A 15,904-nucleotide genomic window follows, 5' to 3' on the forward strand; every position below is an offset into this window, starting at 1 on the left:
CACAATCGCGACCTTTTACCTGCATTAAATAATTCATGAAGCCAAGCGCCATCAGCACATTTCTGACAAACACCCTAAGTGCTTTGTAAACTAATAACTAAATAAATGCACAAGCGAGGGATCCGCATGCTAATAAGCTAACCCTTATATTCAAGGTTACACTCTGCTGCTAGTCCTAAAATGCAAACAAAAACATATCCAAACTCTCTCTTTCTCTCCGATTGGTCGAATCTCGAGGTTTCGACCACCAGCAAACATTCGCACACCGACGGGTGTGAACGGATTCCTAAAATATGCCTGCAAATGCTCAATTAGGAGCTTTAAATAGGTAATTATGCAGTGCCTAATCCCCAAGCTCCTGGGCCCTATCTCATTTTGATGACACTTGGGCAGGCCCCTCAGCGGCGGTCCGGGCAGCCTCCTCCCCCTCCCCTCCCCTTTTAATGATAAGGCCGCTGCTGATTCCCCCGGCGAGGCCACGTCAAACTTGACAACATAGTCCTTAATCATGGATTGTGAGTGTTCCGGAGGGGGACTGACAAGACTTTGGAGGGTGTCTCCATGAAATTGATTCAGTAGGCTTCAACGTCTGAATTTTGTTGTTCTTTGGTTGTTATTTTCGGCGGAAATATAATTCAGCGCAATTTGAACTCGAGCATTACGGACCCATGTTAATTTTTTTTCTATTTTCTTGTTGTAATTTGACATTTACACATATGCAGGGAAATGAAATCTCTTGAAAATGTCAAATGGGGGGGTACACAAAACGTTTTTGATTTCCCCGTACTGACATTTGTATGGCGGTGGCATTTGAATTTCAATCTCCACCCGGCGCTTTTCGACGGATTCAGTCTATTCCGGGAAACGTTCAAAAATACGTCGCCCATAGGTTTGCCGCTAATATATCTACTCCCCGAGTTGATTTTGCCTTGGGTGGAACCTTGAAGCGCTAACAATATTTCAAGGGCAGCCCCAAATATCTCTTAATCAGCAGAACAGCCACTGTGAAGAATATTTTCGCACTTAATATTTAAAGGACGTGAAACGCCGGCGTGCCACCCAGCGAGGATGTCCTCTGGCAGTCTTATCGCGATGGCAAAATAGAAGGACGACCACAACAACAAAAAATGCGCCCGCATCTGTGTAGTCAGCAAATAAGCATCTCATATCTGTTATCATATTTTCATGCCTCCGTTGCCGCCACTGATTTATTTCCATGCGAAAGGCTTTGATAAGCTCACGCTCGCGTCGCTCTCCGTGTGCTCTTTCGGGATGTTGACTCGGGATTCTTATCGTCATGCAAAACATCGAAATCGGGGGGGGGGGGGGGGGGGGGGGTTCTTATGACGTCGTCACCTTTTCTGGCTTACTGCAGATTTTTAGGACAGCAGAATTGGCTGAGATTGTCCAAAGAAAACTCGGCAACAAAAAAAAACAAAAGTATCAACTTTTTTATTACTTGCCAACCCCTCCTTGTTTGCTGAGATTTTTTATTTTTTTTTACAGGTGCACTCTGTGGTACAATGACAGCAAAGCTATTCTGATTCTATTTAGGAAAGGGTTTTAAATTTTCTTGGAGTATAAAATTTAATAGTTCCATTACATGGATAGGTGCTTGATTTTTTTTTTTTTTTGTGAGGTAGCAAAGGGAGACTCATTCCTCACTCACCCATTCGTCAAATGGTTCACAAATTATTTGGAATAAGGACCTTTCATTTCCATATGGGATACAATTGGATAGATCCATTGTTGCTTTTTTTTTGGGGGGGGGGGAAGAGGAGAGCAATTTTTTGTGATCAAATTTGACAATAAAGTGTTATTTCCTTAAAGGGTGAAACATGCCAATATGAATTTGACCTAATATAGCCCGACGCCAAATCCGAAAACATCCACCGCATCACCTTCAGCGAAGCGATAGCATTGTGCAGCGTGTGTAATTGACGAAAAACTTGAACCGTCGCCGTTGCCTCGGTACTCGTAATGTGGCGTAACATTCGAGCTCAGGCTACACCGAGGCAAATTAGCATTTAGATAATGGGAGACACTTGGCATTTTAATTATTTTGCTGCCCTCTGAATATAGCGCTTCGGCCCCCGAGTCACCTCGCCGCTTCCTTCGCGTACTCCTCAATAGCCCATTTGCCTAGCAAACAGCTTGGCCGCACTTCAAAAAGCACTAAAATGTCACCAGTCGCGTTCAATTGTTTACAAAAAGAAAAAAATAAGTGTTTTTAATCCTCATCGTTGAGTTGTTTTAAACGCCGCTGCGTCGTCCCGCTGCTTTTGTCGGTCGGAGGCCTCTCGGCTCCGCATCCCTCCCTCCCTCCCCCGCCGTCCTCGCACCACCTCACGGAAGCGAGATCATTCATCCCGACACAGAGCGCTACTGTGTTTGAGTGGGGGGGAGTGGACGTGGATGTGCAAGTGCCAGAAGCGTGCGGTGCAACCGCTATGGGTGCATGCACCCTGCAAGTACTGTTATGTGGGAGAAGCCGAGGGGAGGGGGGGAGGCGGTGAACCCACAGGACCACACCTGAAAGCGTCAGTCAGAATTGAGCCTTGTTGCCTCAGCCAAGATGTTTTAAAGTAAATATCAACTGGAATGAATCTGGTGAACTCTCAGTGGCATCACTTTTTATTTTTTTATTTGATGTCTTACTTTAAATCGGAATTACAATTTAACGGTTATTTTAGGGGTGCACATAACAGTTGAATACAAAATTAACTTGAGTATAAATAAAAACAATTAAATGTTAAATTGATACAACTCAGCTATAGTTAACAAATATTTTGTTCTGGATTTAAAGCCGATCATTTAATTCAGTGATTCTTTGGTACACCACTAGAGGGAGCCCACATAACTGCTAGTGGTATTCTTAGCAAGTCAATTTGAACATAGTTTTTTAAATATGATTGATTAGTGAATATTTTAAGTACTGCAATTTAATTTCGCCCAAAAAAAATCAAGCAGCATTTGCACGCTGCCTCGTTAGCGCCCCCCTCTCCTTGTTGCTCCCCTTATTCATTTAATTTGCACCCCTCTGTTCCCCACTCCTCCTCGCTTCATAATACGTAACACGATTTGCCCACCCCCCTCACCCCTATGTTCATGCAGCGTAAATTTAATCCCAGTCGTTGCAGGTTGGCTGCCATTCCTAACGTTTTTCTCATTTCCCCCCCACATCCCAATCCTGACACACTCTCTGCTCCCGGCACAATGGACTCCTCCAGCAGCAGCCTGTTTGCATGATAACGTTTTTGGTAACCCCCCTCCCCCACCCTCCACAAACTCGCTCGTACTAATGCTGACACGCAAGGTCAAGCGTGACCCTATACAACGCGGCGACGAGCTATAACATAACGTAGAAGCCAATCATTCGACATCGTCAGGCGTGAGCTGCAGCCGTCAAGGTCAGCGCGGGTGATTTCAGCATGTAGACAAAGACGAAATACTTTTTAGAAAATCCTTCAGTGTCCCAAAAGCTTACCTAATAGTGCTGTAACCTTGTGTGCTATAGTGCACCATCGCATCATCAGTCAATCCACGGCAGGTCAGGGTCCTGCTCTTTTCAGGACTATCCATCTGAAGCCAACAGCTGCCAGGGAAGAGAAAGAGAGAGTGGCGAAAAAGTCAAGGAGAGGCTGGAGAAAAATGAAAACAAGCGTTGGCAACAGAGGTGGAACATGCTTGGCAAACAAATACAGTGCTGCTCAGCTTCTGACGAGTCTGGCGATTACGCAGTCAATGTTAAAATTTTCGAAGTGTTCCTGTCAGACTACTACTAGTTGATGTTCCTATAAAGAAAATATTTGAGCTTTAGAATCTACTGTTACTGGTTTTGTTTAATTTAAATTTTAGTTCAATTGTTTTTTTATATTATTTTCTTGTATAATGGTATTTTATTATTTCATTATTTATTTGTTTATTATTTATTTTATTATTTCATTCCATTCATTTAATTTCATTTTGTTCTAAAAAGAAGACACAAAGCTGCACCTTATTAAAAAGACAACATTTAAATTGTGTATTAGTAAATACTGCTATGTTTAAATTGCAGGAATTATACTTAGTTTTTATTGCCCGCTTCTGGTGGATAACTGGCGTAAAAAAAATGTAAAATATCTCTGCCCCTATTTCAACTATTTTTGCGATCCTCACAACACATTTTCTAATGTTTTTATGTGGTTTATGTTCCATTTGATGCTTTGTTTCAAAGAAAACAAATTTTGGGCACCCTCGCTGTTATTGTAAAATGTAAAAAGAATGGAATCAAGCAAGCTAGCAACACTCCGATGATGTTCGAGGCACCTAAAGCAAAAGAGTGAGCCGGACCTTTGACCTATATCATGGTACACTGCTGGTCTCACAGTATCAGCAGGTGCCTCTCCAGCAATTATCACACTGTCAAAGGTCATTAGCCCTAATTAGCTTCCTACGGTGCGTCTCGCTGGGGGTTTGGGGGGGGGGGCACGCTAAGTGCATCATAAAAGAAACCTTCTTTGCGAGTGTTGGAAGGAAAGACAAGTAAATTATTTCTTGGCATCCATTCTTGACTTGAACTGGCTGGTGTGGCAATCGTTTAGATTAGCTTAGCTTGCTTTAGCTTATCTTATCGTAGCTTGGCTTATCGTAGCTTGGCTACAGAGGTGCTTGTATGCCAAATATCGAAATAGTTGCTAATTGATTTGATCATTGATTAGTTGTTAATTAACGCTATGAATGTTTACACCTTTAATTGAAATGACTTACATGAGTTTGACTGATTAAGAACTCAAAACACAAAATCAAAATGGAGGAATTTTTAAATCCAATTAAATTACTCATTTTTGAACAAATTAAAACTAATTAATAGTGGAATATTAGCTTTTAAATACAATTCTGTGTATAAATATTAGCATGTTGCATATTTTGCATTTATGGAATTTTATTTATATAACAATAACAAATAACTTCACTTGAGTTACCAAAGCACCCTAAAAAAATAACTAAAATAAAAGCTAGACAAAGTGCGAAGAGCTCTTTAAAAAAAATCAGCTTTACACTCGGTGCCGCCACTGATGCTTTTCATCGAACATCGATGACAATACGGAGAGAAAGCGGGAGAAAAAAAACACAAAAAAAACGCGCACAATGTTGTCTTTCTTCTCCCGGTGGTGTTATTGTGTTCCCATTCACTGCTGCCTCTATTCAAAAGGATGATAGCGATCGTGCATTATTAAACAAAGCCAGACAACATGCACAGTGTTAATTAGAAAAGGGTGGAGTGTGTGTGTGTGTCTGTGTATGCGTGGCTCCTCTTCGATGTGATTGTGATCCCTATCAACCAAAGACAAGAAGAAGGGAGGGTTGTTGATGTTTTCCATAACGGAGGCTCTCTCGTCACATTTTTGTTCGACCAGTAAACGGAGCGACTGCTGATGAGCTGGCGTGTCGAAAGCTGACATGCCAGTGGTGAACCGCCGTGGCCTGGACGTAACATGCACTTGTACCTCACGCCTTGTGGTCTGTCAGCCCAAACCTCCACTGAGGTCGGTCCAGCTTGAATGAGTCAGTCCCACACAAACACGCAAAAACATTTGTTTTGCATCTGTGGGGAGTTTTCAAAGTTAGTTTGTTTGACTTCATATATGAATTTAAGTTTGAATCGAGACTCCAGCGTGGTTTGCAAAGGCCCATTGAAATCGTTTCATCTGTGTTATTCTGACGGCGTTATCTAATAATTGGTTCGGTAGCAGCACAATTTTGGCAGTTTCACGTTGCTACGTGATTTCTGGTGGGTGTGATCATTATGAATAGAACACCAAAAAGTGTCAGGGACTGATAAATGGACAGTCAATTTCCATCCTTCAAAGACAAACTTGTCCTTGAGATGTTTCTCCATTGCAACCTGGGCAGTGCTTCTCAAAGTTTTTCCTGCAAGCAATACTTTACTCTCCAAGTATCACCATAGTCTTAAATACAGTGTGGAAAAAATAAAAACTATAAATAATTTTCACAGAACAATTAAAAATTGTACCTAAATAAATGTTTCAGAAACAAATAGTTCCTAAAAATTAAACATAAATTTATTAAACTACAGTTAAATACAACTGAACTGTACCTGGCCATTGATTACTTCTTGCACCACTAGAGGGAGCCTGCCTCTGTAGGACGTTGAAACTCTACTACACTAGTTTCACATAAAGCGAGATCCAGAAGTAGACGAGCAGCAATTTAATACCTTACCTACCAATATATATGTTTTCATTTATATATATTAGAGAAGCATGAAACTGACAAAAACAAAGACCGCCTTAGCTTAAAAGCTAATATGTATATGTTCAAGGCCAGTCCAAGATTGTACATAATGGTAATTTTATTTTATTCTAATTGTGACTTCTGCTTTTGCACCCGTCGGTACGGAGAAAATATATTTCCGAGCTTGTCTCGGTCTCCCGGAAGCCCAAATCAACAGTGACATGCGAGCGAATTTGTATCTATGTGCGTGCGGCTCCTTCTTTTGCATTCTCCCGCGCACACATGCGTCGCCGAGTGACTATTCCATTTAGAGAAGTGTCAGAACATAGCCCGCGAGCACGTCAGCCTCCTCCTATCCCGTGGCACCTCCAGCCGAGGCCGTGCGGGGGTATGTCACAAATGTGCAGGGAGAGATAAAACCCGGCGAGCAAACAGCTTTGTTTCATTCACTTCCTCTCTCTCTCTCTCTCTCTCTGCCCCCCTCCCTCCCCTGTCTTGCATAGGCTGTGACTACATCCCCTGCATCTGAGAAATCAGAGCGGACTGACTCACAGGGCTCTGTGAGCCAGCGCCACCGAGGCTGCCAAAGCATGCTGGTGCCAAGCTGTCCCAACATGCGCCGCGCCAGGCCCGCGCTGATGCTCATCGCCCTGGCTCTGCTGGTCCACCTCGCCGACGCTCAAAGTAAGTGGAGCCGCTCCCTCTCCCGCTTCACACGCGGTTCCTCCACAACGTAGCCCGTCGCACATCTGTGTCAGCTGTGGATCATAACGAAATTGCCCGCAAAGCGCCCAAGTTGAGTATGCAGTGGCGCCTCAACTTACGAGTTCCATTCATTGCACGACTGTGCTCACAACTCAATTTACAGCAGTCAGTGTCCACTGTTGAAATCCCTTAACCCCAAAACACCACAATCTATTTGACACCACCAAAAGAGCATTGCACTATATGAAAAGCATACAGTAATAAATAAATAAATAGGTCTGATGAAGTCCAATGACTACACGTCACCCTAAAGGGGTGTGGCCCAATAAGTGACATCTGAAGTCAGGTTGGCCGCTGCAAATTTCAGTGTGAGAATCTGGGCGTGAGCTGTGGCCTACAGCAGCATCTCACAAGTCCTTTTGCATTCGTGACTGTTTGACACGTTCAATAAACGTCTGAAAGTGTATCAGTAACCGAAGTTCTGTTTGCCTAAACTTTAGCTTAGTGCAAATCAAACTTACTGCTCGGGCCCAAATAATAATTGAATGCGATAGTATTTGCACAAATGAAATCGGTGCACATATATATCAATTCATCATTCAGTGGCAGGAAGTTATCTCCGTCCAGTGAAGCGTCTCATCAAAATGTGCTCAAGTCTCCTGGCCAAAGCGAAACGATCAGGTGAAGCACAAGTGCTGAGCCCGGCCGGGGAATGTCATGATGAGAAGTGTCGGGAATGGAGCTTCTCGACATCAGGCACCTGCCCGTTGATGTGTGACAACAGCTTTCAAACCTCATTGAGCTCTGGCCCTGTGACACCCACCCCCTCAACCCCTCGCCCGCATCCATGAATCATTAGCTTCAGGAGGCACAGTGGGATGAATAAAAGTTTTATCACTCTCTTTGCACCCGCTGAAATCCCCCTCAGTGTGAATATCACTGAATAGGAGAGGAGTGCAACGGAGGAGGGGAAATGATGATGATGATGGTAGGAGGGGAGGGGTTCAATTCACCCAAGGTCATAGAGCAGCGAGCCAGGCAAAGTGAAATTGATGGGCTCAATTTTCCCAACTTTTCCCATCGACCTGACATAAAACATACAGCTGTCCTAATCGAACGTATCCTTTTTTAACGCTTCTTACCGTAGAGCGCCAAATATTGGAATTCAGTAAAGGCATGGCGGGAATTAAAAATTTTTAAAAAACGGCTCTTCGATGGAAGTCATTTTATCTGGCAATATACAGTCGTTGTGCCGTGTTTACCGCAAAACATCGGTATTCAAAACAAATGTTCTTTGGTTCAATTTAAGAAAAAAATGACGATAGAGCGCCGAAACCCTTTCGAGTGGGAGGCGTTTTCATACAGGGTTAATTATTGGACTCTGAAAGCAGACTCTTAGAGCGTCTCCCACGAGTGACATGCCATTGTTGCTCTCAAGGTATAATTATCTACCTTTTGTGTCACGCGTACTCAAATGTGCCCGCCTTGATGGAGGGCGGGTGGGGAGGTGGGGGCGGCGTTGCCCTCTGTCGGCGCTCCGGACGTAGTCTATGAGGCACGCGGGAGCCCAAAACGGCTGAGTCGGCCCGCTCAACAGATGGCCCGATGCTCGGAGCCAGCCCCGCTCGCCGAATGTCGCGGCACCCAATCAACAATCGCTATTAAAGATAATGGGAAATGTGTTCCTTGTAAAAAAAATGTGAAGCATGACGCAAAATGGAGTGAAAAATCGTCTTTGAGGATTGTGGAATTGTTTATTTTGTGTCATTCGTTTCATTTTCTCCTTCATCAAATGCGGCCCATTTTTAATTTGTGCGGCAAATTGGGCTTGGCGACGTCTTGAAAGAGGTGCGTAATTGGCCGCTGTGAAAGGAGGGGACGGCGTAGCAGGGAAATTTACGCTTTGTGTCTTCTGCTGAACCATCACAAGGAAATCGGATAAGGATGAATCTCCGCCTTGGCTGCTGTCAAAAAAAAAAAAATGAAAAAAAATCTGTACGCTTAGGCTTGGCTGTTTGGCGCGCTACCGAAATTCTTTAAAGTGAGAAATCTGTTCAGTGAGGAACTTTTTAGCATGGACAATAATTCATAATTTAAAAAATTTGGGCCAAATCGTGACAGAAGTGGCGAACGGGCAAAAAAAAAGGGATTTTATTTGGGAGAAATAGCATTTCGTTTTATTAACTGCGACCATTTGGATTTTATTTGGGAGAAACGGCATTTGGGTTTTATTGAAAAGAATTGTTTGACATTTTCACGATTTATGAGCAATATGGTGTCTCGTCCCTGCCGAACAAAGAAAGTTTCTAGCATTGAAATATTTTATTGTAATCAGGTAAATTAAAAAAATGAATAAACATTACAGGCAAAGTGCATTTCTGTTGTTATCGTGAATTAATTTTGGTGCGCGGAGACATTTTTTGTCAACGTTTTTACATTAAGATTTGAATCTGTAATTCTACTTTGACCTTTTTTTCTTTTCTGTGCTACTGCTTCCTCAGATAACCCTTTTTTGAGCGGCAGTTACCACATGCCACAGTGGACTCTGTCAGACCGCGAGCAGAAAAGTGTTTTAATTGATTGGGCCGCCACTTGTCTCTCTCTCAGTCGTCAATTGCTATCGATGCTTCCCGTTAGCCTGCGCGGGCGTTAGCACGTTTAAGTGGCAAATCTATGTAACGTGTCAGCCCTCTCTTTTTTCTAGCCTGCAGTAAAAAGTTGTCCATTAGCACGGGGACGAAAAACTATTTGAGTTATTTTCTGCAAATGCAGTAAGCTTAAAAGTAAATCCTCACACCAAGAAAATTTGGTGCTCCAAAGGAGTATTGCATTGAAATTTTAGTCAAATAAAATTGTATGTATATGACATGACACACATTTAAAAACGTCAACATAATTTTATTTGTTTGATTTAATTGGAATTAATTTTTTTTTTTAATTTTCAACAAAATCAACATAATTTTACTTGTTTAATTTAATTGGAATTAATTATTTTTTAAACAATTTTCAACAAAAGCAAATTTTTTTTGAAACATTTCATAATGTTATGGTTAATATACAAAACCATTCACAAGGAAACAACTGTATTTATATGAAAAATTTTCAGCGGGTCTCATGGACCCATGGTAATTTTTTAAAAATATTTTTTTGCTTTTGGAAAGCAAAACAACACAACAAAAATATCATTCAGCGCCGTTCCGTTTTTGCAAAGGACGCTACACAGCTCCCAAAACGCACGCGATGACGACATGTTAGCGCAGCAGGATAAGCTCGCAGCTAGTCCGAAGGCTAATGATCCACTATTCCCCAGATGACGGCGAGCTGTAATGTGTGTGTTTTATGCATGCATGGCCTAATCTGAATTATTGTAAAGTAGTGTTGTATTTGCATATGAGCTTCGGGGCTATACCGAAATTAGCATTTTTACAACAGCTCAAATTAAATCCCTCTGCTTAATTTGCCCGCATGCTAATTTGATTCGAGTGTATTGCCTTTCACACGCACACACACATTAAGAACGCTCGGTATGTTCTTTTAAGAGCAGCCCACATGAACACACACATATGCAGTGCGTGTTTGCCGCTCTTCTTAATGGCATTAAACCTAGAGAAGAGCAGGGCGACGGGGTCAAATCGACGTTGGTGTAATTCTCGCCACTCCACCGAGATCGTTCGTCATCTCGCCGACGTTTGCTCCAGTGGAAATCCCATTGTCGCCCCCCCCGCTCGCTAATTTCAAGGCGGTTGGTTACGAGCCAAGCGCTGCACCGCTTTAGAAATGGCCGCCCTGTATAAAATGACATCATCACATGATGAAAATGCTGACAGCTTTGCAGTTTTATAACGAGCCAATTGACAATTTTGGCTAATTTTAGACATAAATGACTGTTGCCAAATATGAGCCACAAAGAATTTGAGTCCTCAACACTTTTGGACAAAGCTTGCTCGTGAAACTTGATGATTTGCCAAACCACAGTTGGGAGACTCAAGGCCCGGGGACAAAATCTGGCCCACTGTGTCATTTTATATGATAACCTTTATTAGTCACACAATGGGGAAATTTGGCCCATTTAAGGAAATATAGTGTGCATGCATGCGTCATATTTCTTGGTACATGAGTGTTGTAATTATCTTAATTTTAACTACGTTGAGCTATTGCAAGACTTTTCTAGAACAAAATTTTGCAACAAGAAATGATTCATCTTTTTTTTCTAGGTAAATTGAACTTCATTACTATATACAACTAATTACGAGTAATTATATTACTAATTATGAATAATTATTAGTAAATATTGGGATAACAATTACAATTTATGACTAGTGTTTACAATACTATATATCATAGGTGTAAAACTCGAGGCCCGGGGGCCAAATACGGCCCGCCACATCATTTTATGTGTCCCGCGCAGACAAATTGTGCATCAAATTCGTGTGTCCTTACTAGAATTGCAAATTGTCTTCACTTTTAATATCTTTTTTTCTAAATATTTGACCAGTTTTTACTCGACTGATTTGAAAACAAGTTATTTGTCAGTTTGTTTTGTAGCTTTTACTGTATATGAGGTGCTCATACCTTTATTTGGGTTGACGGTCATAATGGCCCTCCGAAAGAATCTATGACTACAATGCCGCCCGCGAAAAAAACGAGTTTGACACCCCTGCTATACATTATCAAATTTAAGTCGACATTTGACATTTCCTCTTTGCATGTGGGTGGAGCATGATAGCCAGGTTGACGATTGTCATAAAATGGAAGCTGTAATTCCAAAATGTTAAAACCATTTCAAAATTTGGTTGTCACATATATGCATCAAGATCTTCCGGGAATGGCACAGCTCTACTTATTTCACCGAGTAGCTAGTCGGAAAGCCCATTACCATCAATCATCCAACAGGTGCAAAAGCCTCGTCAAAAGCAACGCGCGTTCCGACCAACGCGAAGCTAGCGCAATGGTTCCAAGAAAACCAATTCCCCTTCGCTTTTTCCCCTTCCTTCCCCGGCACTGAATTTGTCAAGCGGAGAAACCGAGTCCAAATGAATTAGACTCCATTTTGTGGTCATCCTTTGCTTTTTCTTCATCTTGCTCACAGTCCTCACAGGGACCCCAGTGCGATTTATCACGTCGCCATCTTGACAGCCTCTCCCCGTCCTTCCCGAGCTGCGGAGCCATTAGACTATCTCTGTGTTGCATTGCGCACGCCTGTGCGTGACATTTATCATATTTTGTCCCAACTTTTTATCTCGCCCAGTGGCCCCGTTGGGAGCTTTAACCGCGACCGGCCGCCGTAATGAAGCGCTGGGAGGTTAGTCGCCACAAAATAAGCTAATTAAAGCAAGCAAACAAAAGGAAATGGAAGAGGACCGTTGGGGGGGGGGCTTTGTGAAAATGCCAAAGAAGGAGAGCTCACAGATGGTAGCGAGGAAGCTGAAGCGGTGATGTGGCAAAACGCCCTTGCTGCCTTCTTGTTTCTGTATTTTTAGGACTGTTGTTTGTACCAGGATGTCCTTTTTAGTGTGACTTTGACAACCAATCAACAGATCATGACAAAGCACATGTAAAGACATTTTCAGATGTTGCTGGCCAATGGAGGCCACCAAGATAACGATTTATTTTTGTTGGAATTTTAGGTTTTCAATCTCAAGATGCATTGGATTCAAATCCAAAAGTCAAGACCACCATGATTCGTCTCACTTGACCATGACGACAAACGATTGCGAGCCTTATCGGCACGTCGCTGTAACCACTATCGAGTGGATGCGGCAAAATGTCAGGGCAGGGTATTAGTGGGGTGATTATTAATCCATATCTTGCTGGGTAGACAATTTAATTATAGGCTAATCAATACTTCCCCATCTTATAGATGCAGAGCAGTAGCCTGATGGGTTGATGAAATTTACTAAACTCAAATCTACACGAAGACTATAGAATTACAAATTTCATGCTAGTACAAGCTATCAATAAATAGCTACAAAGTTTTGTAGCATGGTGGAGCTTAATAAAGACACAAGGCTGAAAATAAAAGCCTAAAACGTTTCCCTACTACAGCCGGCCGGGCGTGGGACATTTTTTCGAGGTGAAACCGATCTTATTTGTAAGGTAAAGAAATACCGCGTGGGCACAAATCCAGACAGCTTGAAAGTCGCCCGGCACCACCCTGCGCTAACGATGAGGCTGGGAGGGAGATGGGGACGGATTAAAGGGATCTTCGTGGAGGGATTGTCAAACATGGAGGTAAAAGTTTGTGATTAAATATGTCAGCCGGCTTGTTTGCTATCACGGGAGCTTAACGGTTCAAAGGATTCCCAAATCCACAGCGGGGGCCAGCGCTTCAGAATGTGGACACGCGTCACTTTCATGTATTTATGGCAACGTTTTGGGATTCTCAACCCGTCTGTTGGACTTTTTAGGTTCTCTGGGTTATCTCCAGCAAAGACCCAAACTCCTCACAGGAAGGCCGAGAATCAAATTCCCGAATATTTGACTTGCGTAGCAGACATGCTAACCTATTCCGGTTAGCATGTTAGCGTGAATCAAATAATGACGATTGTTTGTTATACCAGCTAAGTAAAGAGATTAAAAGTGACATGGGGAAAACCCGTTTTGATGGATGCTCAGCCAAGCACTATAACTGTCAAAGGGCTCTGGGCGTTAATGTATATTCCGTCTTTTATTGCGCGACGGGGCACTTAGAAATTTGGCCTGGATTCAAATAGAAATAGTGGAAATGGAAATGATTTTCACCTCTCAGTGAAGGCTTTCAACTAACGAATAAAGCCTAATAAATACATCTCGGCCTCCCAAAATGTCAACACTGAGCGGAGGAGAAAGCACTAACAAGAGAGAAGGGGGCGGGCTGACGGGGAAAAGTGATAAAGTAAGATAAAGTGCGTGAATGAGCGGAAGGTGAGAAAGACAGCTCTCCAAAGACGTACTTCACTCCATCACGTCGCCCCGATGTAAATGGACTGTGACAAGAGGAGCCGGCGGCGTTAAGATTCACGATGTGCGTCAAGCGGCGGTGGCTGCTTTTAGGTAGCTCGGTGGAGGCGGAGCTTTCTTTCTTTCGCGGCCCTCCGGGAAGGCGAAAATCCCGAGGCGGTATCCACGGAGACGAATGGCTTACACCATTAAACCCCCCCCTTCCTCCCCTGCTCCCAATGCCGCCTGCGGAATGGCACGGGCTGCACAAATGCAGCGAGATCAGTGCAATGAGTTGAAATCTGAGGACACCTGGAGTGAAAGCAAAGCGGCGGCCTCGGGCCAAGTGCTCTTACACGCTTTGTGAGGAGAGCAAACGAGGGTGGCAACCTTCCCACACAAGGTGCCATTTTAGTCTTCGAGACAAAAAGATGTTACTATTTGCAGTTCGCTGTTCACAAATTCAGCTACCATTAAACAAAACATAAATTTGGATCATTAACTGAAATATCACTTAGGAGTGTAAGTATGGCTTTTTACAAGGTTTAGGTCAGGGGTCACCACCCGGATAGCTTGTTCAGAAAATAGCTCACCTGTGATTTCCCTGGATCATTTGAAAATGTGAACACTGGCAGATGATTATAGAAATGGTAGGCTGCATAATGATATATATATTTTTTTTTTTTCTTATTGGTAGGGAAAATCATGGGGGTTTTTTTCAGCCTGATACTGGTTTTGATATTTGTGAGAATAAAATTTTAATATCTGATTAATTGGCATTTTAGTTTAAAAAAAATCAAACAAAGAGAATAATTTTTTTTTCCTACCTTGACAAAATGAAAAAATATGAAGTGCAGGCAGATATGACTATTTGTTTTTAAGTATTTAACTTTATCACATAGAGGGGAATTGCAAAAAACAGATTTATGTTTGTTTTTTTGCTATTTTATTTTATTTATTTTTTTATTTTTTAGGTTCTTATTATTTATTTTATTTATACATTAATATTCCATAAAAAAAATTACATCATTGTCTTTAATGTGTATAAAAATATCTGCCATTTTTGCTGAGTTCCCACCATTTTTAAAAGCTAATACCACCAAATTAAATAGATCAGGCCCTTATAACACCAATATTTTAGGTAATTTTAACATATTTCTAATTTCAGAAGTCCGTATCGATTGCTCAATGGCTAAACTGCCTGTACGCAGTGCAACTTTGAACTCATGTCCCCTTTTTTGGATACCTTATTTGTCAAAATGACGCACATGAATGTCACTTGGATCAAAAGGGTACGTGTAGCGGGAGGTGGCCTTTAATTGCATTGCATTTGCACAGTGTGTCGGTATTATTGGCCACCATTTGCTTATTGGCCACCATTTGCTTTCCTCAAAGGTAGGAGGATCGCACGCGGTGGGGGCCAAATTGCTCGGCTTTTGTGCCATTCTTTACGGAGAGTTTGAGCGATCCATACGACGAGCCAAATGGCCATAAATAATACCCTTGCCATAGAGGTCGCCATTCAGCGAGTTAATAACAGGCCACATGCGGCATTTAGAGATAATTGCGCGGCATGTTGTTGACGCGGGGCTTCAAAAGGCGTGTTTAGACGTAGACCAACATCACAAGAAGCGTCAAGTCGCGTGGCGTGTGTATGACGCTCGTTGAAACTCTCAAAACGATAATCGAGTTCAGTAAAAGCTAGAATAGATAAGAATTTGGGGTTTTGTGGTGAGCCATAAATGCTTCTTCACCTACATGAAATGATAAAAGCTAAAATATTGATGAATCAGCGTTTTACATCTGTACTATATGTTCAAATTTAGCATACATTTGATTTTGAAGGGCCACCAGAAATGACGGAAATTGGCTGCGGTAAAAACAAAATAGCAGAATTCCCAAATTATCTGTTTTGGTACGGGAATTTTTTTTTGTGGGTCCCCTTGGGATAAACAAATTTAGCACAGCCAAGTCAAACTGGTTTTGGCGACGGAATATTCAAACTCGACTTTTAGAGATTTATTGTCCGTAAACATGGTCACCA

At 42.3% G+C, this 15,904-nt stretch overlaps 1 protein-coding gene across 31 annotated transcripts in view; it reads left to right on the forward strand.

Annotated features, from left to right (window-relative positions):
- The window catches only part of LOC125977523 (receptor-type tyrosine-protein phosphatase delta), a 196,162-nt gene that overhangs the window by 129,076 nt on the left and 51,182 nt on the right, over positions 1-15,904 (forward strand). For all 31 annotated transcript variants that reach the window (XM_068651443.1, XM_068651452.1, XM_068651447.1 and 28 more), the window contains exon 10: positions 6,741-6,921. In XM_068651443.1, coding sequence (XP_068507544.1) covers positions 6,828-6,921 — 94 coding nt within the window. In that variant the 5' untranslated portion in view covers positions 6,741-6,827. The remainder of the gene's footprint in view (positions 1-6,740; positions 6,922-15,904) is intronic.

Source organism: Syngnathus scovelli, chromosome 1 (genome assembly GCF_024217435.2).
Source record: "Syngnathus scovelli strain Florida chromosome 1, RoL_Ssco_1.2, whole genome shotgun sequence".
Classification (NCBI taxonomy): Eukaryota; Metazoa; Chordata; class Actinopteri; order Syngnathiformes; family Syngnathidae; genus Syngnathus; species Syngnathus scovelli.